Below are 24,541 nucleotides of genomic sequence, written 5' to 3'. Positions count from 1 at the left end.
TAAACTTGCAGTACCTTTGTTGTCCTGAAGTGTCGCTGTGAAAACTGACCGCATGAAAATACCAGATCAATAGAGAGAAGTCCTGAAATTCAACACACGTCGTACAAGAGAACTTTTCCACCCAATTTTATTAATGAACAATAGCAATACGAACAGATGAGGCGCTTATCCACCAAACAAAAATAAATTATACTAAGGCTGAGTGTTTAGGAGACATATCAAGAGACATATCAAATACAATAAATATTAAAAATATTAATTAACATGAAAAAAGCATAAGCATTAAAAAAAAGTTCCTAAAGAAAAAAAGAGTCCTGATACCAAAGCCCCAAAACATATTCCATACTGTTTTATTGAATCCTGTTGGACTGTAACCAACTCCTCCTGTGATTCCAGAAAGCCAGTGTGGAAAAAGCAGACAATCCACACTTTCTATATCATCTTCACAGAATACTCAGGTGGTCATATCCAAGTAAAACCAACTAAAGCCTGAATGATTATTTTGTTGGTAAATTCATTTACAATTTTGAATTTCTCTTCTTTCCCTTTGGGAGGAAGAGGAAGTGAAATATGCTTACTCCTTGTTACATGAACCTCCTCAGCCTCAAATTCCTTCAAAATAAAAGAAGATTAGACTTTCTGCAACTGAATGCTTCTAAAAACCTTTTGTACATTTATCATCACAAAAGTCAATTGCTGCTATGCAGAGCTGTCTGAGTCCAGGAGAAGTCTCGGAGTACACAATGTCTTCTTTATCCATCCATCTTGAAGGCAGTGGGATAAGTTTTTATCTCATCTCAGAAGGATGGTTTGTCCAGTTTAACCTATGCAGCATTCTCTTTTCCAATGTCTCAAAGTGATTTAAGATATAGATAATGCAATTATCTATATCTTGTTTAATTTAGTAAACAAATTTTGTTATACAAAGAAAATAAATGTGGTTAAAAATGTTGATGCATTTGGTATAAATGCAACTGAATTTGGAGTTTATGGATTGCGTGTTCAAGCTTCTTTCCAAATCCAAAGTAGTGCAAAGTTTTCATTTGAAAAAGATGTCTGACATCATCAAATGCACTACAAAAATATAAGAATACAATATATCCATGCTCTTGAATTAAATAGGCTTCCATCAGTACAATCTGACATCAGTCCAGTGTTATTACAACTGACCATCTGTTCTAAAATAGCTGTGAGCTGGTATGTCCCTGTATATTTCTTTGAAGCCATCATCAGGATCACTGAATTCAGATCCTCAGTTTTCAGCTCTGATTCACATAATCTTTGAAAGAGTCCTGAGTATACAGGATAACATCCTGAATCCAAAAGAGTAATCTGTGGAGCATAAACTGTAATAAAAAGTAACTACTTATTTGTTAGTACTTCAGAAAACTATTTGCCAACAGACTTGTGATTGACTTACATTGGATGTCTCAATCACTGATATCTAAATTAATAAAACATGACGAACTCTTCATACCTGATAAAAAAGAAGCCATCAAACTTTTGCCCTTTTGCAAACTAAAAAAAGGGCCTCTCTTAAAAAGCCCTGAAATTTAATGACCCAAACAAAACTGTAATGTTTACCATGAATTTTAACAAAGAAAAATAAAATAAAATACAACACTTGTTCAAGTCAACCAGTTCACTAGCTGGTAACCCATCATTTTAAGCAGAGTTGTAATGCACTGCCTCACTGTCACACATGGAATGCAGGAGTTCACCAGCCCTCAGTCCGTCGATGTATCTGTGAAGACTCTGAAGGAAGACTCGTTTAGCAGCTCACCTCTCTTATTCAGTCTGTGGCCACAACCTCTTCCTTTCTTCCTTTCAATTCAATTCCATTTTATTTGTACAACACCAAAACAACAGTCATCTCAAGTTGCTTGCCATTCCCTTTTTTGTTTTTTGTTTTTATATCACCTTACCTGCACCAACTTTCTCCACACTGTGGAGGGAAAAAAAACAATAATTACTTTAAAGAACTTCAGCATCTCACATGTGATACAACAAGTCCCAAAAGAGCTGGGACAGTGTATGAAATCTGAATAAAAGCAGAATATAATGCTTTACACATCTCATGATCCCATATCTTATTCACAAACATTGAAAACATATCAAATGTTAAAACTGATAAAATGGAAAATTTAAAGAAACACAAATAATTCATTTTGATTTTAATGGCTTATTTATTGTGAGGGTCCCAGGGGGCTGGAGTCTGTCACACCTACTGCAAGGTGAGAGGCGGGGTACACCCCGGACAGGCTGCCTGTCTGTCACAGGGCTAACACAGAGAGACATACAACCTTTCATGGGTAATTTAGAATTACCACTTAACTCAACCCCAATAACTGTATGTCTTTGGACTGAGGATAGGCTCCAGATACCCTGCAACCCTGATAAGGATAAATGTAAGAGAATGGGTGGACGGAATTTGATGGCAGTAACTCTATGGTGTAGAGCTGTGTATTGAGTGTATCAAACCCAAATGCAGAAATCAGGATTCGGGAGTGAACTGATAAGGCTGGGACATAAAGGAAAAAAAATAAAAAAAATCAGGAATGATGACACCACAGGCTTTAAACCATACACAAGCACAGGAGACAAACAACGCCTAACATACAACATGAAGTACCTAAACATGGAATTACAAAGAGGAAAGGAACACAACCTAATAACCCAGAACAGAGCCCAGAGAAGTAAAACTAAGGCCTCAAACTAGAAACACTACACAATTATCAGTAAACTAACACAAGGAGCAAGTGCCACAATACCGAAATGAGATTAGGTCTGATACAAGAACACAACAGAGGCAGGAACACATAACAAACTAAATGGATACAAAATAGACTAAAAACCCAGAAGGGAACTAGATCAGAAAAACAACTTTTCCCCCCATTAAACCTGTCCTGCCTCGCAGCTTTTGTAATCCGAATTATTAGCTGACTCCCATGTTGTGCCAAACATATTTCGCTTTTCCAAGATGAGCGCCATAAAATCTCTATATGCTCCTCCATTTTGTGTGTTTCTGTATTCGTTTCTGTATTCATTTCTATTAGTGTTATTTCAGTTATTACAGTGTAATATGACCATTTCTAAGCTAACAGGCAGGAGAAAAAAAAGCAAGTGGGAGAAAATAGGAGAAAATATCAAAGATAAAAGGATAGAGCACAAATAGAAAAGCACCACCTGCTGCACCTGTAGTCCCAGAACTGCCTGGAAGGTGGCAACTCCATAAACACTAATGCACCTCTAATCTATCAGAGATGCAGGCTTTTGAACTTCCCTGATAACAAGTCTGGGAACTTGTTTTTTCCAAAAAGAATTTCTCTGTCATGGTCAATGGGAACACTAGCCGGGGAGCATTCAGGTTGCCTCGGTGGCCACGCCCTTGGGTTGGGCCATCAGTATCGCACCTGTATTCCATCCCTGGCAATTACTCCAAAACTATTTCACTTACCGTGGATGGCTGCTCCACGCCAGTCCTTTATTCACTCTTAGTTAACTTGGCTCTCTTAACCTCTGTGTTTATTCAAGTATTGAATATTGACTCTGATTGTAACCCACAGCATTCTTAATCTGGTTTAGTTTTAACTCTCTGTTTTCCTGCACACAAGTAATTGTTCCCTTTCTGTTGCAGCTTCCCACAGTCCCCATCACGGATTCTCAGGGCATTTCAGTTCCCGGTTTCCTCGACTTGAGTTATATTCTCGTTCCCCTGGTTGTTCCTGATCATTTATGTTAAAGAAATAAATCTGTACATAGTTCCTGTGAATTTTGTATCAAGTCTGCGTTTGGGTCCCTACTGAGTGTGAACCTTGGTTCATGACTTTCTCATTTTGATTCATCTGACCACAGAACATCTTTTTTCCTTTAGCTTCAGTCCATTTTTCATAAGCTTTGGTTAACACAGTGGTTCCCAAACTTTTTTTGCTAGGACCCCCTTTGTTTTACAAGACAAATGTTGCCCTCCCATCCCCGCCATCCTCCAACCACACACACCCATATTTTGTTCCATTGCGGTTTATTTCACGCCTCAAACATTTAGTAAACAATTAAGCAAATAAAAGTAATCTGCAATAAATTACAGGTAGTAATAAAATAAACGACTAACTCCTTTACGATACGTCCACACCTACACGGGTATTTTTGAAAACGCAGCTGTTTCGTCCACACATAAACGGCGTTCAAGTCACCGAAAACTGAGATTTTTTAAAACTCCTTTTTTGCGTTTACGTGTGGACGAGGAATACAGAGTTCGTCACGCAACGTCAAAGGTATGTGCCTAATTTCACGTCACGCTGTGCGCCACGTTATTGTTTACATGAGATGAATTGCAGAATCGCAGATAGAGACAAAATACTGTTAATCTGACTATCTTCAGTTTTTACACGCTTACATATACACACACAGTTACTGTCCCTCCATTTAGAAAGGCAGAGGCGTCACGGTGTGATTATTTTACGTGTAGTTGTTTTTTTCCTGTGTAATAATATTCAACATTGCTATCAATACATTTTTCAAAAAATGCCTCTCTGTGCAAAATGGGTTCAAAAACATAAACAGCTGTAGGATACTGTTTGTCCGCGATTTGAACCGGGGGAACAAATCGTGGCAGGATGAGCCTGATATTATTTTTATCCCGCTGTAACTTTACTGTATAAAGAGCTAACATCTCCGAAATGTCAGGAGTAGTTAGTCATTACAATAAGTGTTTGTGAACTAAAACTCAAGAATGTGGGATACTGTTTGTCCGTGATTTGGAGAGCCCAGCGCTGCTCCCGACAAAGGGAAAACCAATTATGCAGGGGAGACCAACCTCGGCACTTGTGCAGGTGAAACCAAAGGGAAAATATGCTTCACCATATTTTCTAGTCTTTGGCTTAGAATGAAGTTGGTTTGGAAATATATTCAGCAATGCGATGCTTCATCTCCTGCTTTGCGTTTGTGTGGGCGCCCTGTGCTAGCAGTTTCCAAGTGTTTTGGGTTTTATTTTCCCCTTTTCATATTTCATATTTCCCCCCCTTGCAATGGCTCCGCGCTCCCCTCTAGGGGGCGGGCCCCACACTTTGGGAAGCTCTGGGTTAACAGAAGTTCATATTTAGATTCTTCTTTGTGTGACAGAGCTTCAACCTGCATTTGTGGATGTGACCTGTATTCACAGACACTCACTTGTAGAGGCGTTCGTGAGCTTTGCATTGATTTCCATGACAGAATCCCTGTTTTTAAAGCATGGCCCAATTCTGATTGGATATTCTGCCTTGTCTATCGTCTGTTGCCTTTCATTTGCCAGGTGGCATATTATTTGATTAACTATCAAATTTAATGCTTCAATGCAACTATTTAAAAAAGAAATTGACCTTGTCCCTTAGACACATTCTCTGAACCTTTTGATGATATTATGTACAGGAAACTATGACATGTTTAAAGTTTGCAATTTTATGGAACATTATTCTGAAATTGTCAAACAATTCTTAGACACTTCTGGGAAGCTCTGCCCCTCTGAGATGCTCTTTTTATACCCAGTCATGTTACTGACTCCAAAAATGTTTCTCCCGCTTTTTTTCAGTACTGCAGACTTTTCCAGACTTTTCTTGCCCAGCACCAACATTTTTTTCTGATATGTTGCTGTCATCAAATTCAATAGTCTAGTATTTTTCTCCGTAAGTTTTGTCACTTTAGTCTTTTTACATGTTTTCCATTTTCTTTTAAATTCCAAATCATCGATTCTGTTTATTTATCTATATTAATAACTATTTTCTGTAGAATAAATATCATTTTCTCTAATATATGTTATTTATATTATTTTCTTTACATTTTACACACAACTTTGCAACTTTTTTAAAATTGGGGTTGAACATGCTTTATATGTCAGTTGATCCCAAACAGCAAGCACGTGCTCCTCAGGTGTGATTTAGCTGGAATTCTGTATCACTCACCTGAGTGCAGGTAGCGCCGCTTCACATACAACAGCAGGATCACAACAGAGCCCACAACGAGGTACAAAATCCAGTTTGTTGGCTCTGAAACAGAACACACATCAGGCTCTGCTCCTCCCAGCTGCTAGCTCCTAGTACTATACTATACTCATAACTTTTGCACTGTCCACTTCCTGCTGTGACAAAACAAATTTCCCACGTGTGGGACTAATAAAGGTTATCTTATCTTATCTTATACTGACACTCACCTTCCACAATCAGGGTGAAACTTTTTGTTATGGGCACTTTCAGGGACTGATGGGAGACGCTGCATGTGAACTTTTTCCCAGAGTCCCTGAGCGCAGCCTGGAGGTAGAAGACACCTGACAGCAAGAAGGTCATGTCCCCATTTACTTTGTGGCTGAACAGAACACTATGGTTTAGTGGCTTGGGATGTGGAGTGCCTGGATCCTCCTCGTACCAAATTATCTCCACATCCCGAGGGTAGTAGCCATTTGCCTCACACTTAACCATCAAGTCCTTGCCCTCCTGCAATAACAGGGTGGTTGCAACATTGAGGGAGACATGGGGAGACTCTGAGGAAAGGAGAGAGAAAAATAAATAATAATAGTAATTTCAATACCTAACAGCAGACATTTATTATAGTAACTGGGCTGTTTTATTTAATTCACTCGTTTTAATTTAATATTCTTTCAGGTCAAAACTGGTGACATTTAAAAGTTGAGATTTGGTCTGAGTTCCAGAATTCTAGGAAGTCAAATTTGGTAAGATGCATTTCAGGTTACACACTTAACAGAATAATTTAAAAAAAAAAAGTTTCTGACCACACTTAGTGGAGTGTAGTGGAGTAACAATCCAACAAATGGATTTAACAGTTCATTAAAACTGAGATTCTTAAAAGGGTGCTGTATATTGACAACATATAAAAAGTACCATATAAAGATTTCAAATATCATGTCACATTTGACCTCTTACATTTCCTTCAAGGTCAATAGATTGATCTGAAGGTCAAAGTAATAAAATGCTATAAAGAGCTATTTAAAAATAGGTTTCTTACTCTCATTGTTTGTACTGACAACATATACAGTACCAGTCAAAGGTTTGGACACAGCTTCTTATGGCAAGCACAACAGTCAATCATTACTTTAACAACTGAAGATCAGTCAGTCTGGAAAACTGCTAAAATTTTGAATGTATCCCCAAGTGCAGTCCCAAAAACCATCAAGCACTACGATGAAACTGGCTCACATGAGGACTGCCCCACAAAAGGAAGACGAAGAGTCACCTCTGCTGCTAAGGATAAATTCATCTGAGTCACCAGCCTCAGAAATCACAAGCTAACAGCACCTCAGATTAGAGCCCAGATAAATGCCACACAGATTTTCCAGTAGCAGACATCTCTACATGAACTGTTCAGTGAAGACTGTGAGAATGAGGCCTTTGTGGTCAAATAGCTGCTAAGAAAGCACCACTAAGGAAAAGCAGGCGAGGAGGTGTGATGGTGTGGGGGTGCTTTGCTGGTGACATGTTGGGGATTTATTCAAAATGGAAGGCACACTGAACCAGCATGGCTCCCACAGCATCCTGTAGCAACATGCCATCCCATCCGGTTTTCTATTAGTTGGACCATCATTTATTTTTCAACAGGACAATGACACCAAACACACCTCCAGGCTGTGTAAGGGCTATTTGACTGAGAAGGAGAGTGAGGAGTGCTGTGCCTGATGGCCTGGCCTCCACAGTCACCTGACCTAAACCCAACTGAGCTGGGTTGGGATGAGATGGACCACAGAGTGAAGGCAAAAGGGCCAAGGAGTGCTCAGCATCTCTGGAAATTCCTTCAAGACTGTTGGAAAACCATTTCAGGTGACTGCCTCATGAAGCTTATGGAGAGAATGCCATGAGTGTGCAAAGCAGTAATCAAAGCAAAGGGTGGCTATTTTAAAGAATCTAAAGTATATAAAATGTTTTGAGTTATTTCACGCTTTTTTGTTTACTGCATAATTCTATATGTGTTCATTCATAGTTTTGATTCCTTCAGTGAGAATCTACAATGTAAATAGTCATGAAAATAAACAAAAACCATTAAATGAGAAGGTGTGTCCAAACTTTTGACTGGTAGTATAGACATTTAGGGAATGATCCAATCCTATGTACCTTCAATCTGCAGATATATATCCACCTTGGTGAACAGTGGATACACGGACACTGAACAAATGTAGGTCCCTTCACTGATCATTGTGGTGGAGGCGAGGGTGTAAGAGGCATCTCCAGCCGCAAGGGCACGTAGTCCGACACCGCTCCCCTCAGTCTGTCTTGTGTGCCTGTTGTAACTGAAGAGCTTGGTCCTCTCACCAGGGCGGTGCCTATGCCACTCTACAGTGACCTTTGCACCCTTGTGGTCAACATCAAACTGGCAGTGGAGCTTTTGCTGGGACTTCAGGCGTGCTTTAACTGAGGGAGTCTGTGTTTTGATGACCATGGCGACTGTGGAAAAAGTGTGACAAACAACACAAGTGTCCTTTACTCAAACAGGTGACAACCACTTCCTGTATCTATGACATGACAATTATTTGGCCATCCACCATTCCAAGTCAATATAACTATAACTGTCTCTCTATTTCTACTCTAATCTCCAAGATACAAACACAGTTTCTTTTCAGCACTCTGTCCTTGAACTTCTGCCACTGCAACAGGCAGGCAATTAACAAACCCCTAGGAGATGGTCTGTATGGCTCAAAAGAAAAAAACTGAATCCTCATATGTGAGTTTACCTGCGGTGGTGAGTACCTCTTTGTCAGCGATGACAGACCAGTTGTGGTAGTCTGGCTGCCCTGGGGGAGGCTGGTCAGAGGGGTGTCTAAGGGTGCCAGCGACTGTGAAGCGGCCCCTGCTGTGTCTGAGGATGCAGGTAAACCAGTGGTTGTACTCCCGGGCACCGAGGACAGGCCAGCGGACGTAACCGCCCTCTGTGCTGTATCTGTGCAGCTCACACTTCAGCTGCTCTGCCTCCACCCCCTCCACATACTGCAGCAGATCCAACTTTGATCCTAGAAGACAATAAAATAAACACTAACACACTGTAGTTGTTTTTTCAGCCTTCTCCTCATGCAGGCTGCAGTAACTCACTGATGACCAGGAAAGTGATGGCGTTTGGGTTAACAGGAGCATCTCCTTTCTGACCAAACTGAAGTATAGCCTCTCTGGGGATGACCCGAGTCTCAGTGTGGTTGTCCTTGTTCAAATATAAACGCTCATCAATGAAGTAACAAGGCAGCCACTGGATCTGATGGACACTCCACACACCTGAATGACACGAATACATCAGTCAGACAGCATAGCCGTTGGAATTCATGCGGTAGACTAGAATATCTATAGTCACTGTTGACCTAACACGCACAAACTGACCTAAGCTAATCTGTGACAACGTGTTGCACTATAACTCACCTGCACTTAGATACAAATAAACAAAAATCCTCAAGATTAAAACCCTCATTCTTCTCCACTGTCGAACTCCTTGTTGTCCGATGTCCACACAAAGTTTCTCTTGACACTTTCACTTTCATTTCAAAGGAAAAAGAAAAAAGGAGTGCGATTTCTGGCGTGATGAGCAGCTCGAAAACATAACCTTTAAAAAAACATTAATCATAATCAAAAAAGTTAATAAAATCGAGAATATATGCTAGGAAGTTGCAAATAAATAAATAAATAAATCAGGATACAATGTCCTAGTTCTTTTTACAGCGTTCCTGTTTTAATGTTAGACGTAACATTATTGTAGCTGCAGCCTATCCCAGCTGCCACGTGGCCAGAGGTCTGTCTGGTAGGTGCATATTTTACTTTATCCATTACCACACAAACGGACTCTAAACTGTGAGCGGTACCCGGTGTACTTGGAGTCACGGGGCAAATGTACTCCATATTTGATTCGAACTCAGGATTGCTGTAATGTGACTATGTGAACCACCGCACCACATAGTTTAATAAATAGTTCACAGGAGTTCATGAGGAGTCAACAGCTTGCAACAGGTGCTTTTGCTTTTGACTTTATATAAAACTCGTAGTATTGACTTTGCCCTGAGATGTCGCTGTGAGGGCATGACGACAGCAGCCTTACTAGTCTTTCCGGCACCAGAGCTGATGGACGAGAGTCATGTCACTTCCTGTTAATCTCGTTTCACTATTTAGTTCGCCTGAAAGTCCTCAAATAATAGCTGTGAATGTAGCGAAAGCACTCAAATAATTATTTCTCCATGCCCGATTTTAGGTCTAATAATCTACATCATACGTTATTTAGATATTGGGAGCGTAGTTAAACCACAACAAAACCTATCATGCATATGAGAACACGCTGCTTGTGGTGGTCGAAGGTTTTTGGTTTTTTTTGTTTTTTTTCGTACTTTAATTAAATTTATGCACATATTACAATCTCTCGTTGGGAGACAACATTAGTGCAACAACATCTTGAAAAGGTTGAATAAGAAACCAAACGAAATAGGAAAAAAAAAAGTGGTGGTCGAAGGTGATCACTGTCAGGAAGTTACTGTCAGACGTTTTCCGCGGCTGTGTGTTTCATGCCTGAAAGTAAAGTAGTCGATGCATTATGCGGCTCTTGGTGCTGTTTGTATTACACCGAAATGTTGGAAACCATAAAAATGTGAAAATGAAGCTACATCTATTAACTATTAAGGAAAATATTTAAAAACAAAACAAAAAACAATAACCAAAATTGTTTACCCAACAAAAATGACATTCTGGGGCTGAATAGAGCTCTATTCATTCTGCCATATGCTTAGAGCGCCCTCTATGAAACCGGAAATCCACAGAGTGGGAGTTCTTGATCATGAATACTCTCTGGTTGCACACGCTGACGCTAACAGCGGAAGCGCTTTATACGAAGTTTGTGTCACTCTGATAGAAACCTTTGCTGGGAGGTAGTATCGTGTTTGCTCTCTACTTCATTATACTCTGATGTAAAGTATTAGAGCTGTGGTACAGCTTATAGTTGGAACTAAAATTAGCAAACTAGCTTCTCAGCATCCAGGTCCACTCTGCAGCTTTGGCACTAATAATGAACAAAGGTAACCGTTACACTCCTCACGTTCCCATACAGAAATCACGAGTCACAATTTCTGTTTTGCTACAGTTAATGTTGCATGTGCAGATATTTTTCGCCATAATCAACCCCCACAAAATTAAACAGTATCAGCTTTAGCAGTTTAAGAGGTAATGCTGTTCTCTAACCGCTCTGCTGTATGTGTGTGAGAATGACAGAGCAGCGACATTTTTTTCTATATATATTTATATAGCTTGTATTCATTCTGTGTGGAACTGAAAAATAGACACCAATACCTTATTCTACAGAGTGTGGATGTTCATATACAAGATCACGATTTAAAATAATGAGATATAAGTAACCTCTCTGAGCTCAGGCTTCAGACCATGTTCCTTCCACTGTCAACTTAAGATGAACCAGAGTTGAACTTCAGCTTATCTCCAGTCAAAAGCCATTTTCAAAGTGGCATTTTTTGGTCTTAAGATCAACTGTGTTGTTTTTTGCGCAGCTTTGCCATTTTAGGCTAATTTAAGGAGCCGAGAGGACAGTTAAAAATTTTGAAAAAAATCCATTTCCTCTGGCAAATTTGAGTTTTGATGCCTTTTCTCTTGTTCTTTCAGACTCGACAGTGCTTCAGGGAGCTTTCCTCCTGGCTGATAAGCTGTGTTCCCCCTCATCTCTGTCCACCATTCAGAAAGCAGACTGGAGCCGGGTGGGACATGTGATCCTGGAAGCACTCAAAGAAATCTGCAGACAGGATGAAGTCAGTGACTGTCCCAACCCAGCAGCTGAGAGCTGGAAAAAGAGGATGGTTTGTGTTGTGTGGCTGAAGCTGCTGTGCAGAGAGGCTGAGGAGAACGTTGAGTTTGCTTGGAGGGAGAACCCTTTCTTCTCTCTCCAAAACAGCCTCCCTGAGGTCAGCCGTGTCGTCCTGCTGGAGCTGGTGAAGTCAGCAGCAGCTGCGGGTGTTTTTGCCAGTTTCCTCCTGCATCTTCCTCACGCTCAAATCTGTGCTGAGCTGGAAAGGCTGGTGGAACATGTGAGGAGCGATCCCATAGGGGAAGACGATGTCCGACTCCTTCTGGAGGTTTGGTGGGAGCTGTGGAAAGGCAGAGTGGAAGAGGAGGTTGGAGAAGAAGAGAGCATAGAGAAGATGTTTGCCAGCCAGCTTGCTCGCCTCTCCTCTGAGTCCTCCAGTCTGTCCCCTCAGGCTGCAAAGAGGTTAAAGTTAGACACGCCAAATTCAGCAGATATTCTGCACATTCTTCTTTACGCACTCAAAGACATGAAAGGTCACATATCCTCACCTGACCTCTGCTTTCAGGCCTTATCCATTTCCCTCGATGCTCTTTACACAACCTTCCTGATAGACCAAAACGTGGCGCTTCCAGCTAAAGAGAAGTTGGACTGTTTGTGTAAAATCCTCCGAGCCAGGGAGGAGAACATGGAGAAGCTGAGTCCTGAAATGATTCAGGAAGCTCTGAAAGACTTGCGTGCTTCTCACACACCTTCTCAGTTTAATCTGCGGCAGATGAAGCTGAGTGAAGCCCTGAGGATTATCACAGAGCTTGCACAGTTTTGGCAAAGCGGTGTTCTCAGTCAGTGTGACCACTCCAGCCCTAGTTACTCTGCTTTCCAGCTAGAACAAAGCATCCAGAGGGTCCTGGCTTCTCTAGAGGAAGCACCCGGAGCTGGTAGTGACGACTTTGAAGGAGAGAATGATACACTCAGAGGTGTGCTGAAGTCACTGTCCCTCCCTGCCGCAGAGAGCAGCCCTGAAGTGAGCGCAGAGGTTGCTGCTGTCATCATCACCCATCACCTGGAAGACTGTGAGGACTTTGCAGCGTTGTTTGCCAGCGAGCCATTATGGGCAGAACGTGCGGATCGCTGGCTCGACTGCCTGGAAAAAAACCAGGGGGCATTCCGGCAGCACAGCACCCTCATGAGCCTCGCCTCCACCCTAATGAGCAGACTCCATAGTGAGAGCGCTAATGTGAGGCAGTGTCACAAACTGCTGAAAATCACTTCAGGTATTTTCTCCACACTCACATTAGAAGACCAGAACAAAGCGTTGGCTGCCATGCTGAGATTATCCAGCAGGGGGTTCTTCGAGTGCTCTGTACCTGCTGCTCTAGCTGATGGGTTTGAACAGGAGCTCAACATGGCCTTCAACTGCATCATTCAGGGGGCGGGCGGAGCTTCAGTGGGAGCTTCACAGGGCAATCTGACTACGGCAGCCTCTCTAGTTGCAAGAGTGGCCTTTCAGAACCCCAAAGCCACTTTGAGGTCCTGCTGTCATTCGGCTGTTTTCAACAAAGGAGCTTTCTCTCTAATGGCTAAGATCCTGGAACAGCTGCCAGGACTCAGAGAGCAGAGGGGAAGAAGAGATGGAGGGAGGAAAAATGTGGTGTGCAGTTTACTTTGCAAGTGTTTACAGGACATGATCCAGACCAAGTCACTGTTAGCAACTGAAAAAGAACAGTTCCTCAAGTTTCTGGGTCTGCTCATGGAGCCCGTCACTTCAGCTGAGGGAGAAGGAAAGAGGGAAAGCGTTCTGTCACCTCAGGAAGTCGTGAAAACCTTTGTCCTGCCTAACCTCTCAGCTACAGGTGAATATCACATGTTTATGTTTACCACAACCTACATTAGCTATTTTATTAGCATTTTACAGTTGTGATCAAAAGTTTAGATCCACTCGTCATGGATATGAATGTCATGGTAAACGTGGTGCTTCCATCACGTCTGGGCTTTTAACATTTCCAGGGTGGAATGATTGTACAGCATACATGTGTGATGACTTTGAAAAAACCCAAACAAGAATTGGATTCACAGGTTTTAATTTATTTTCACTGATCCTGACAGGGTCAAAATTCTAAATGTTAAATGAAAAGGTTAAGTGTACCGTAGCATGTTGCATCTTCATCAGACACTTTTAGTAGTTACCAATAAGCATCTGGCATAATTCTTGGCAGAATTGATAGGTTATTCAAAATTATTGGTTTCCAGGCATAGACCACTAGAGTTGAGGTCTGGGCTTTAGGAAGGGAATTCCAGAAGGTTACGGTAACGTCAGCCTTCTTTATCCACGTTTCAACCATCTGACTGTTGATTTGAGCCACAGAGCATGATGCTACCACGACCATGCTTGACAGCAGGTACAGCATTCTTAGGTTTGAAAGCCTCTGCAGCTGCAAGTGTCAGTTAAGTGTGAAGATGTCGATTTTGGAACAGGGGCTTCTATATCGGCACCTTCTTGGTCCATGGCGATGTAAAAAAAAAAAACAACAACTCTTCACTGTGGACAGTGATGCTGCTGTTCCAGAAGTTTCCAGTTAAAGGCAGGCTTGATGGTCCCTGGGTTGTCCCTGAACCACTTTCATCTTATCTGAGATTGACTGTTTGTCTTTTCCAGAAATTGGAACAGCGGTTCAATTACAGTGTACTTGTTCTTACATACAGTTGTTTGAACTGGTGATCACAGAGTCTAGCTGCTGAAAGCTGGCTCCATTAAGTATCTGGAATGACCTTCCTAAAGTTCTGAACTGAACCCTGTTTAAAAGTTGTGCACTATGACCAACCAATTTAAATGAAATGTGTTTAAATTAAATACCAATTCTGCCAATAAGAGTGTTTAAATAGCAGCCAGAGTTAAGGCAGATGACTACTAAAAGCATCTGGTTAAAGTGTGGTTAAAGGCACATTTAATCAAATATTAGTAAGGTGCATGTATATATGAGAGCCTGTATGTTAAATCTTGGCCCTGTGTGCATCAAAGAAAATCTAAAATAAATTCAAACTTGCATTCAGACATGCACCCTATTTTTTTCTTTTTTTAAAGTCATTACAGATGGATGCTATACAAGCATTCCAGCCTAGAAAAGAAACAGGTTAAGGAAATCATGAAAAGTCACCCAAATCAACCTGACATGAGTGGATGGAAACCTCTGACCACAGCTGTAGATTCATTTTAAGTTACATTTGGCTAATCTACCTATAACCCAAGGCTGTCACATAAATGCATTGGGATGTAAAGTAAATTATTTGTCACTGATAGTTATTCTGTGGTTCTGCCAGCTCACTGTTCTGTGGATGCAGAGCTGAGTATCCAGCTTCTTCAGACTGCTTTGTCTGTGGACGTGCAGGAAGCAGCCACCACTCCTCACTGGGTGTTCGACTGCTCTCCTTTCCCCCTCCTCTACATGCTGGCCCAGCTACACAACCAGACTCTCAGGTTTGTATCATAAGTAAAGCTTTCCACTTTTTTATTTCTGAGCTGTTAAACCTTTATAGCGTTTAACATCATTTGATTTCAACTTAAACCCACCTGATCCCTCCTAGATGTTGGGAGCAACCACCAGACCACCACATCTGGTCCATGGATATGAAGGAGCTGCTGTTGTCAGTGCTGACCACTCTGGGGCAGGTGGTGGGTGCGGAGGTGGCAGCGGCCCCCAGCAGCTGGTCCCGAGCGCTGTTCTGGCTCCACAACAAGATGGAAGAGCTGGACTGGACGGTTCAGTTCCTGCTGAACCCTGTGTGGGGGGAGCACTTTAAAAATGAAGTGCCCTCCTCTCTACTTGCTGTGTGTGATCTACCTGAACAGGTATGTCCTACTGCGGAACCCGCCTACTCCTGAATTTCTTTGAAGAACAGTGTCAAGTATCAACATCCAATCTGTGAAAATGCAAACCCAGGTCTGGGTAAAACATAAATAAAACAGAATGAATTTATTTGCAAACATCTTAAACCCTCATTTTATTCAAAGTACAACACTCAACGTGTCAAATGTTTAAACTGAGAAAATGTACCTTTTTTTTAAAAAAAAAAAAAAAGAAGAAGAAGAAAAAAAATCTCCTTTTCAATTTGGAGGCAGAACTTTAAGACAAGGCCTTAAAAGACTGGAAAAGTCAGTGTTACTAAAACAAGTGGCTGATAACTAATTGGGTTAACTGGAAGCAAGTCAGTAACAATACAGAGTACAAAGAGCATCTTTGAGAGGCAGTGTTTCTCAGAAGTAAAAGATGGGCAGAGATATACCAGTCTGCAAAGAAATGTAATCGCAAAGATTTTGAGTATCTCATCATCTCTGGTACATAACTTCAAAAAAGTTCAAAGCATCTGGAGAAATCTCTGTGGCAGAGGACAGGCCCTCAGAAAGCAATGGATTAAAAAAAAAACAGCCATGATTCCATCATAGAAATCAGGAACGCTTCCAGAAATCACTGTTTGTGAATATGATCCAGAAACACTGCCGTCTTCTCTGAGGCAAAGCTCATAAATGGATCGATAGATCCAAACTGTTCTGTGATCAGATAAATCAAAACTCGAAAGCCCTGAAAGGTCAAATTAACTGAAACTTTTTTTTAAAAAACAGAAAATAGAAAAACGCGTAAAAGCACACAAACCACAACTGAAGTGTTAATCAGGACACAATAATGTGATGGACCGGCTAGAGAAGTGACCAGAACCAAAACATGCACACGATCACACTGAGACATGCTTAAAAGAAGAGGACTCGTCAGAGAAGACGATGCAGGATAACACAAGATTCATATAAAACTGTAGATACTGTACATGTTTGCTATTAGCTGTTAAACAGCCATCTGTTATTATGTCCACAAAAACACTTCCATTTTTTTAATGATTTTTCTATTTGCTGGTGTTCTTTGACCTCTGCGGGCCACCGTAATGTACAAGTTTTAGGCTTTCAATCAGCAGATGCTGCTCAGCCTGTAGACCTTTAAGCCATTTTTGTAGCAGGCTGTAAACCAAATTTTTAATGCTGTAAATTTGGGCATTTTAACATTGAAATCTGGCTCACAGGCTCACTTTTTGAGAAAAAAAATATGTGATACTGTTATTTGTGTGGTTTCTCTAGAGCTGATTGTTTTTGCTCTGTTTGCATTGAACACTATGTCTGTCCTGTAGGAATGGTTGGGTGTGGACCTTCCCTCGTACGGTTTGGGCACAGGTCTTTTAGCCTGGATGGAGTGTTGCTCCATATCTGACTCTCTGCAGAGCACCATGCTGTCCTGTCTCACTCTGGACCAGCACAAACCTGACCACGTCAGCATGTTCAGCAAAGGCCTGCTAGTGGCTCTGACTCAGATGCTGCCCTGGTGCTCCGTCTCCCAGTGGAGCAGGCTGCTGAGAGGCCTCCGTGAGCTGATCACATCCAGCCGCCTTCACGTGCCTTTCTCTCTGGAGTACGTGGACTTTCTGCCCCTACTGGACCTGAGGAAGTTTTCATGTGAACTCCGCCTGTCAGTCCTCCTGCTTCGAGTCCTGCAGCTACTCTGCGGCTCCAGCTGCTCTGACTGGCTGTCGGCGAATGGCTGGGCACACGTAGGCAGGTTATACGCCCACGCTGTGAGGGACATGATGAATTCACTACGAGCCAAACTGCCTCTTCCTTCATCTGGTGCTTTTACTGCTTCTGCTTCAACTCCTCCTAAAACGCCAGCAACCACAGACTCAAATCCAACTCTCATATGTCCAAAGTCCAAAGAAGCCAGAGACACTCCTCTGATATCAAAGGATTCACAGAAGGAGACTGCTCCAAGCCAGGAAGTTCTTTTTGTTCTGAGCCAGCTCTTCTGCCATGTTCAGCACGTCCAGGTACGACTTCTTTACACCATTCTGTCTCTGATTGGCTAATTTTTTCCTCTTATAACCAAGCAGCATGTTTGCTCAAATTTAGTAATGCACTTGGATCAGCATGTGTTATATGCCATTGTATTTGACTGCTACAAAGTTCTCTCGGTGTGTTCTTTTCCTGAGTCAGGACTACAGGCTCACTGGTGAAATGTGTCTTCCCTTCAGGTGATGATGCCAGGAGGCCAATGTGAGCCTCTGTTCCTCTCTAGTCTGGAGATCCTCAGTCAGTACGAGGCCATTATGGCCGCCTTCCCAAACAGCTGCACCCCACTGGAGTGCGACAACACCCGCCACTTCTTCTCTACCATCTCAGACAACTTGGAGAACCTGGAGATGAAGGCTGTGCTGCAGCAGAAAATTGCTCAGCTCGTGTCCTCAGCAGCATTATGCACACACTGATCTATCTGCTGTTTCCCACTGAGCACTTTGAGTTTCCAAAAACTCAATCCTGAATATGCCTGCTGATTAACAACAGTGTAATGTTAAGGTCATGTTTAATATGAGCACCTCTCTAATAATCCGCTAATGATGTCAGTGTATGTACAAGTTATCCCTGTGAGCCAGAAGCTCAGGCTGGAGACGACTCTAAATAGTTTTCTTTATTTTTTTATTCTTGGCTCTATGTGATGTCATAGAAAATATATTTTTAATATAATGAGACACGGACCTGCTGTATGTGAGGGCAGGACACAAAACTACTCATGTAGGGTGCAAGAATGAAAGCATGGAGATGGAAATAAGGAGGAAATCTGTCACACTGAACTCAAGTTAAGAAGTAACAAGCTTGAACTCTCTGTGAATTAAAAACCAAACTTAAAATCATATTTTGCAACACGTTGAGCAGTTATTCTTATTTGCATTAACATTGTAGACAGCATGAAAACGTAAGCTAAATGTGTGTACTGTACACCAGGGGCACTCAGTCATCATCAGTGTGTTATTATTTCATCCTATATTCATTAAAGTGACTTTAATTTATACAAACAGATTCTGTGTAGTTGGGTAACATTGTTGAGGCTCTAACATATAAAAGCTGAACAGACAAAAGGAAAACAGCACTGCTGACAGACTATGTGATAGAGTCACAGTTAAACAACTCTCTCCTGTTAAATCTGACTTAAGTTTATTATGAAAATAATAAACTTATTTTTTCATTAACTGTAGCAATAATCTGAGGGTTTTGTGTTGTTTGTTTTTTTTGAAAATCATGGAGTCTTCAGTCTTTGCGGGCCAGCCCCTTCCTCTGCCTCAGGTACAGTCTGTTGGCTTTCCTCAACAGAAGTATAAACCAGTAGATCTGTGGAGCCAGGAGCACTAGGTTACCCACGTTGCATTGCAGTGGCAGGTGAAAGACCACTCTGTGCAGAGGAATCCCAAATTGCCGGCCATACATCCAATACATGAAGGGGAAGAGCAGGATCCGACATGTGAAGAAGCTGAGCAAGACAATGATGCCGTTGATCCTGTGGAGTCTGGTGTTGTCGAGACCCAGCTGGATATGAAACACAGAAAGATGGTGAGGGGACTTCCCTAATACATCCATGTGCGTAACACAAAACACTTTTATGCAAACATGATAAGAATTTATGCCATTTGTCGTACTACAACACAATCTTTTGTACATGACCATTATAAACCCTGCACACGGTCCCACAATAAAAACACAGGACCAGGTAGGTTCATCATTAAAAACTGCATTTTGTATTTAAATCAATTATCTTTCTCTAACAGTAAATTTGCTTGATGATCTGAAATTGTTAGTGTGACAGATTTTCACACCCATATGTTTTGGCTAGTCTCTGGTGTCTTTGTACAGTCTGCCACTCTGGTCCTGTCAGCTGTGGGAGACTCCTCGATCTATGGATCGGGAGCTTAGGTCCTGTTCCTGTGCTGCCAAGATCGACGCCTCTGTGCTGTCCTTTAAGCAGACCTTTTCTTGCCACTAGTGGGATTTCTTGATGTCAGCCTTCCTCTAAAGGTAAATCCCATGCATTACCTGGATGAGAATCTTTCCAATGGAGACAAAAGGAGTGCTGAACTCTGTGATGAACAGGCAGCCGATGAAGAAGTCCCCCAGTCCTCTTCTGAAGAACTGCAAATCAAACATTTAGTGGCAAGTCAGCCTGAACACACAAAGCGGAAGAGACTCCTCAGTGTTCTCACCAGAGTGATGGGCATGAAAATGAGAAGCAAGGCCATATGATGAAGAACCAACATGGAGTCCTTGATGAGAAAAGCCTTCACTGTCTGAAGAGAGTGGCCGCTGTATGAGCTGGAATGACCTTTGAGCTTCTGAGTATGGTAGTGGCTCAGATACATGGCATAGATGTCAAAGACCATGTAGGGCACTCCAAACAATACAAACGCGTTCACCAGCCAGTGACTGTGAAGAGAGACAGGAAACACTTTCACTGAACTAACAAACTGACAATCTAATGATAACTCATGTCTTCATGTGCAACAAACTATGAAACACTAACCTGTCAGCCATGACGTCCCTGCAGGATGTCATGACTGTGACTCCAGCTGCAGTAGCCAGAGAAGCATGTATGGCAGAAACCAGCCTAAAGTAAGCAAAGCAACGGTTTGGGTAGACAGAACTGCACTGGAATACATGCACGTTTATTTGTTGTCTGGCTTTTTAATAGTCCCCACTGCACACGCAATGAATATTCAAACCCTCACAGGCGTGTAATGTGGTGCCTTCGGCACATATCCTACAAACACATAACCAAATTATTATGTCAAATTCTAAAATCTAAGTCAAGCTTATATTTAACGGGAATCAGAGGATTCCTTACGTCAAAAACGCCTCTATGGTTTGTTATATATGTGCCGAATTTAGCTGCTCTTTCCTGTTAGTAATGTGACAAAGGAAGCAAATCTCCGCAGTGTGTGTAACGAGACAGATAAACAACACAACATTAAACTGGCGTTTGTGTTAACGTAGTCTGATGAGGTGACCCGTGTGGATGCTGACCTCTCACTGACACAAACCACGTCAGCGTCGCTCCACTGTGTGAAAGTGGATTTAAGGACTTTTCTGGAGCTGCAGAAAAGTCCAGGGAACACCAGAGCGCCACAGACCAGAGCAGAAAGCATTATGTTAGCCGGCCTCCTCCTGGTCCCCGTAACCGTTTTAACACAGTCTACATACCAACACCTGCCGTAGGGACACCATCGTATTTCAGTAAGCTAACGGCAACTAGCTTCTCTGATGGTTTGTTGAACTTCCGTCAACCTTTATTTAGAGGGCTATGATTGGCTGTAGGAGAAGAGCTTTAAACCAATAGAAATCCTTGACTTTAAACTACCTTTGAATTTCTCAGTCTACTTTATTCGAATCTGTTTCAATACGTTTCTTCTCTTCTTTGGTGATTGAAATATGTATAATATTTAAAAGCTAATGATATTTAAAATTATTAAAAAATACTACCCATCTGTACTTGTATTATTATTTTTATAATGTCCTTTTCACATTTTTCATTGAAAAAGAAATGCACGTGGGAAGGTAATGGTGATTCAGTACTACAGGATTATATTATGTATTTATTTTTTAAAGAGAAAGTTTTAGGAAATTCTATGTTTTAATAAAATTATAAGAAAATGTCGTAATGACAGTGACTTACCAATAACGGGACATGTCAGTCCAGTCTAAGATAAGTCTTCGTTTAACAATATTATGGATTCATGTCCATTTAGATTAAATTACTCATTGAAAAATTACAAATGAAATAAAACACAGGGGCTTAAACAGTTTCCAGTATGCAGTCTGCGATACCAACATATAGTAGAACCAGCGTGTCATATATTTACAGGCAGCAAGCAGGAAAGTGTGCTTGGTTCTCACAGAGCAGGAATGCAAGGCGGCTCCAGCCTTTCTCCAGAGGCATTATAACAGAGAGAGACATGGTACTGAAAGGACCCTGGACTGGAACCTACAGTACAGAAGAATCCTGTACCAGCAAAGATGCTGACAGAAATATAACTTCCAAGGGAAGAAAAGCTTATTTAAAACCATATTTTAATGAAAAGTCAGCAAAATTCTGAGTATTAATTTAACAGATTTGACAGAAGATTCAGTTAATGATCTTCTTGATTTCCTCTTGCCAATTAAAATGAAAGCATGTAGCTAATGAAAGCTACATACTTCAAATTAAGTGCCCAATAAGTGCCCAGAGAACTGCTGCAACAATGGTTTGGAGTTTCTTTGTGACCTCGGGGCAGCAGTCTTTGACCTAAAGCTTAGAAATAGTGCAAACTGGCAACTTGCTAATCTCCTACATCAAGCATTATTTCCAGTTGTGTTGATTATGTTTGACCGCGTGGCCGCAGAGCCTTCAGTTTTCAGGCCCCTCTTCTGTGGAACCAGCTTCCAGTTTGGATTCAGGAGACAGACACTATCTCTACTTTTAAGATTAGGCTTAAAACTTTCCTTTTTGCTAAAGCATATAGTTTGGGCTGGATCAGGTGACTCTGAATCCTCCCTTAGTTATGCTGCAATAGGCATAGGCTGCTGGGGGATTCCCATGATGCATTGAGTATTTCTTCTTCAGTCATCTATCTCACTCACTATGTTTTAATAGTTGTACAAAGTTTTAAAACTTTTTAGTAATCTCTGGCTCTCATCCATAGCATGTCTTCTATTCTGTGTTCCTCCTCTCACCCCAACCGTTCACGGCAGATGGCCGCCCCTCCCTGAGCCTGGTTCTCCCAGAGGTTTCTTTCTGTTGAAAGGGAGTTTTTCCTTTCCACTTTCGCCAAAGTGTTTGCTCATACCCCTTATGATTGTTGGGTTTTTCTCTGTATGTATTATAAAGCGCCTTGAAGTGACTGTTATTGTGATTTGGCACTGTATAGATAAACTAGACTAAACTCTCAGCAGTTGGAGGATACTCAACTGCAGAACCAGACTGTGACTGTGACCTATAATACAATGCCATTTTTGAAATCAAATTTATTTCTTTAGAATATTGCAGCACTTTCACAGGAACGCCTCACAGTTGCCTGTTTAAATAAATACACTTGAGTGTTTAATTTGACTGTTGGATTTGTACTTCAGTGCTAGTTGTACTTTATCATACATGTGAACTTTATGAGACCATCTTCTTCTTTCAGCGTCATTTTAAGGGTTGACACAGCAGATCGTCTGATTCCATCTCACTATATCCTGGCATCCTCCTCTGCCACACCAACCCTCTGCATGTCCTCCTTCACTACACACTCTACTGCCCTAGTCGCCTGTCTCAACTTCTCTCTGAACTCTGTGTGCTACATTCTTCCTATTATTAGACCACATTAAACTTTGCAAAGGCTCACAGTTTGGAATTTCATTGACAGGCTTCCTGACAGTGTCGATGCAGCTGTCTGCTTGGCTTCAGCTCTGCTTTTTGCAGTTGGTGAATTGGATTTCTCAATGTGTTTGCCCTATCAGTTGTTTCACAAAGTAGAATTAGATAAGTTATAACAGAACAGTATGGAAATCTATCAATCTGAATGGTTACTTTCAGGTAGAAGATACACGGTTCCACATTTTACATTTAAAAGATATAGATTCACTTAATGCTGCAGTGTGCAGGTCACACGATCAGTGATTTGTTGTGCTTTTATGTACTGCAGGTAAAATAAGTATTGAACATGCTTACCGAATGTATTTAATACTCCATACAAAAGCCTTTGGTTTCTCCATACAGTAGGCATCTTGAAGCTGGCATCACCAACAGTCATATGCATTTCTAAATGTGATTCTGTCTTCAAATCCTGTAGGTTCCTGGATTTCTGATTCTCATCATTTTCACTCTGTCTGAAATCTGGTGTGGGGAGCACCTAGTTGTGGATGTTTTTTCCACTTCTAGATTATGGCCACAACACTGCTCACCGGAACCTTCAGTAGTTTAGAAATACTTCTGGAACCGATGCCATCTGTATGTTTTGCAAGAATAATGTGGTGAAGGTCTTGAGGGAGCTCGCTGGTTTTACCCATCATGAGATGGTGCTTGTGTGACACCGTTTTGTAATGGATCAGCTGGGACTGAACTAGCTGATATTAATTTCCACTAAGTGGCAGCGTTGCTTTCTAATTACTGATAGATTTCAGCAGCTGTCATGACTTTCTGCACTTCCCTTTCTTCCCATGCTCAGTCCTTTTTCCCTGTTCCCATTTCTCATTACTACACATAATTTATGGACATCTACGGTTTGTTTTCTCTGCATGTGTGGATTGGATGGGTTGTTACCAACATCTGGTGAGAATTTCATGCCAGTAGCACCTTTAGAAATATATTTACTTAGAAAACGTATTTTACCCGTTGAATGTGCTGGTTATAAAGGTTGTACTGGTAGTGACTAGAACAAATGTTCTCTTTGGGAACAACAAACATTATTGTAGCTATCTCTGTCTTAACTATAAGACCAGATTCAGGCAGCTGCAGACTCTCTAGCAGAGACCAAAAAAATACAAAGACAGAAAGTAAAAGCACTGTTGCGCTCACTTTTATTTATATATATATATATATATATATATATATATATATATATATATATATATATATATATATATATATATATATATATATATATATAGTCATGTGTTTGACTGCCACAGTTAAAAAGTGTGACTCATCACATTATCACCTGTAAGCATAAATAATGACTTTTTTTTCTCTCTTGAAACCTGGTAAATAAACCAACTGAAAACAGTTACGGGTCATTTTCAGCACCATTGAATAGTACATTCTCTATATTGCATCAGGATATAAAAATATACAGATATAGTGTTTTTTAAAACATTCTTTCCATGTTGTTCAATGGCATGAAACAAGAGAGGAAGAAAAGACCCCATACTGACAATGAGGATTATTACCGTTATCATCTGTATTATTAATCTGTAGCC

General features: G+C 41.2%; 3 protein-coding genes across 3 annotated transcripts; 1 reads left to right on the top strand and 2 right to left on the bottom strand.

The window, feature by feature from the left end:
* Nucleotides 1-130: 130 nt before the first annotated feature.
* LOC146653480 (tapasin-related protein-like) lies at nucleotides 131-9,826 on the bottom strand. Its single transcript, XM_085380779.1, has 7 exons — nucleotides 9,384-9,826; nucleotides 9,066-9,242; nucleotides 8,711-8,986; nucleotides 8,094-8,423; nucleotides 6,185-6,511; nucleotides 5,937-6,020; nucleotides 131-1,945 (listed from the first exon to the last, which is right to left on the bottom strand). Exons 1-7 carry the CDS (start codon nucleotides 9,430-9,432, stop codon nucleotides 1,917-1,919), a joined length of 1,272 nt encoding a protein of 423 aa, XP_085236905.1. The 5' UTR covers nucleotides 9,433-9,826; the 3' UTR covers nucleotides 131-1,916.
* Nucleotides 9,827-10,805: 979 nt separating this feature from the next.
* Nucleotides 10,806-18,471, top strand: gemin4 (gem (nuclear organelle) associated protein 4). The gene is made up of 6 exons (XM_085381019.1): nucleotides 10,806-11,017; nucleotides 11,613-13,601; nucleotides 15,067-15,223; nucleotides 15,331-15,595; nucleotides 16,921-17,610; nucleotides 17,815-18,471. Exons 1-6 carry the CDS (start codon nucleotides 11,008-11,010, stop codon nucleotides 18,046-18,048), a joined length of 3,345 nt encoding a protein of 1,114 aa, XP_085237145.1. The 5' UTR covers nucleotides 10,806-11,007; the 3' UTR covers nucleotides 18,049-18,471.
* LOC146653478 (ceramide synthase-like) lies at nucleotides 18,240-20,882 on the bottom strand. Its single transcript, XM_085381021.1, has 5 exons — nucleotides 20,630-20,882; nucleotides 20,130-20,213; nucleotides 19,813-20,032; nucleotides 19,646-19,741; nucleotides 18,240-19,141 (listed from the first exon to the last, which is right to left on the bottom strand). The coding sequence occupies exons 1-5, from the start codon at nucleotides 20,749-20,751 to the stop codon at nucleotides 18,866-18,868; spliced, it is 798 nt and encodes a 265-aa protein (XP_085237147.1). The 5' UTR covers nucleotides 20,752-20,882; the 3' UTR covers nucleotides 18,240-18,865.
* Between the last annotated feature and the right edge of the window lie 3,659 nt (nucleotides 20,883-24,541).

The sequence above is a fragment of the Rhamphochromis longiceps genome, linkage group LG14 (genome assembly GCF_057381845.1).
Source record: "Rhamphochromis longiceps isolate RC_006_pf linkage group LG14, R_longiceps_female_GT1.1, whole genome shotgun sequence".
Lineage (NCBI taxonomy): Eukaryota > Metazoa > Chordata > Actinopteri > Cichliformes > Cichlidae > Rhamphochromis > Rhamphochromis longiceps.
This window is presented reverse-complemented; position numbering and strand designations above follow the sequence as displayed.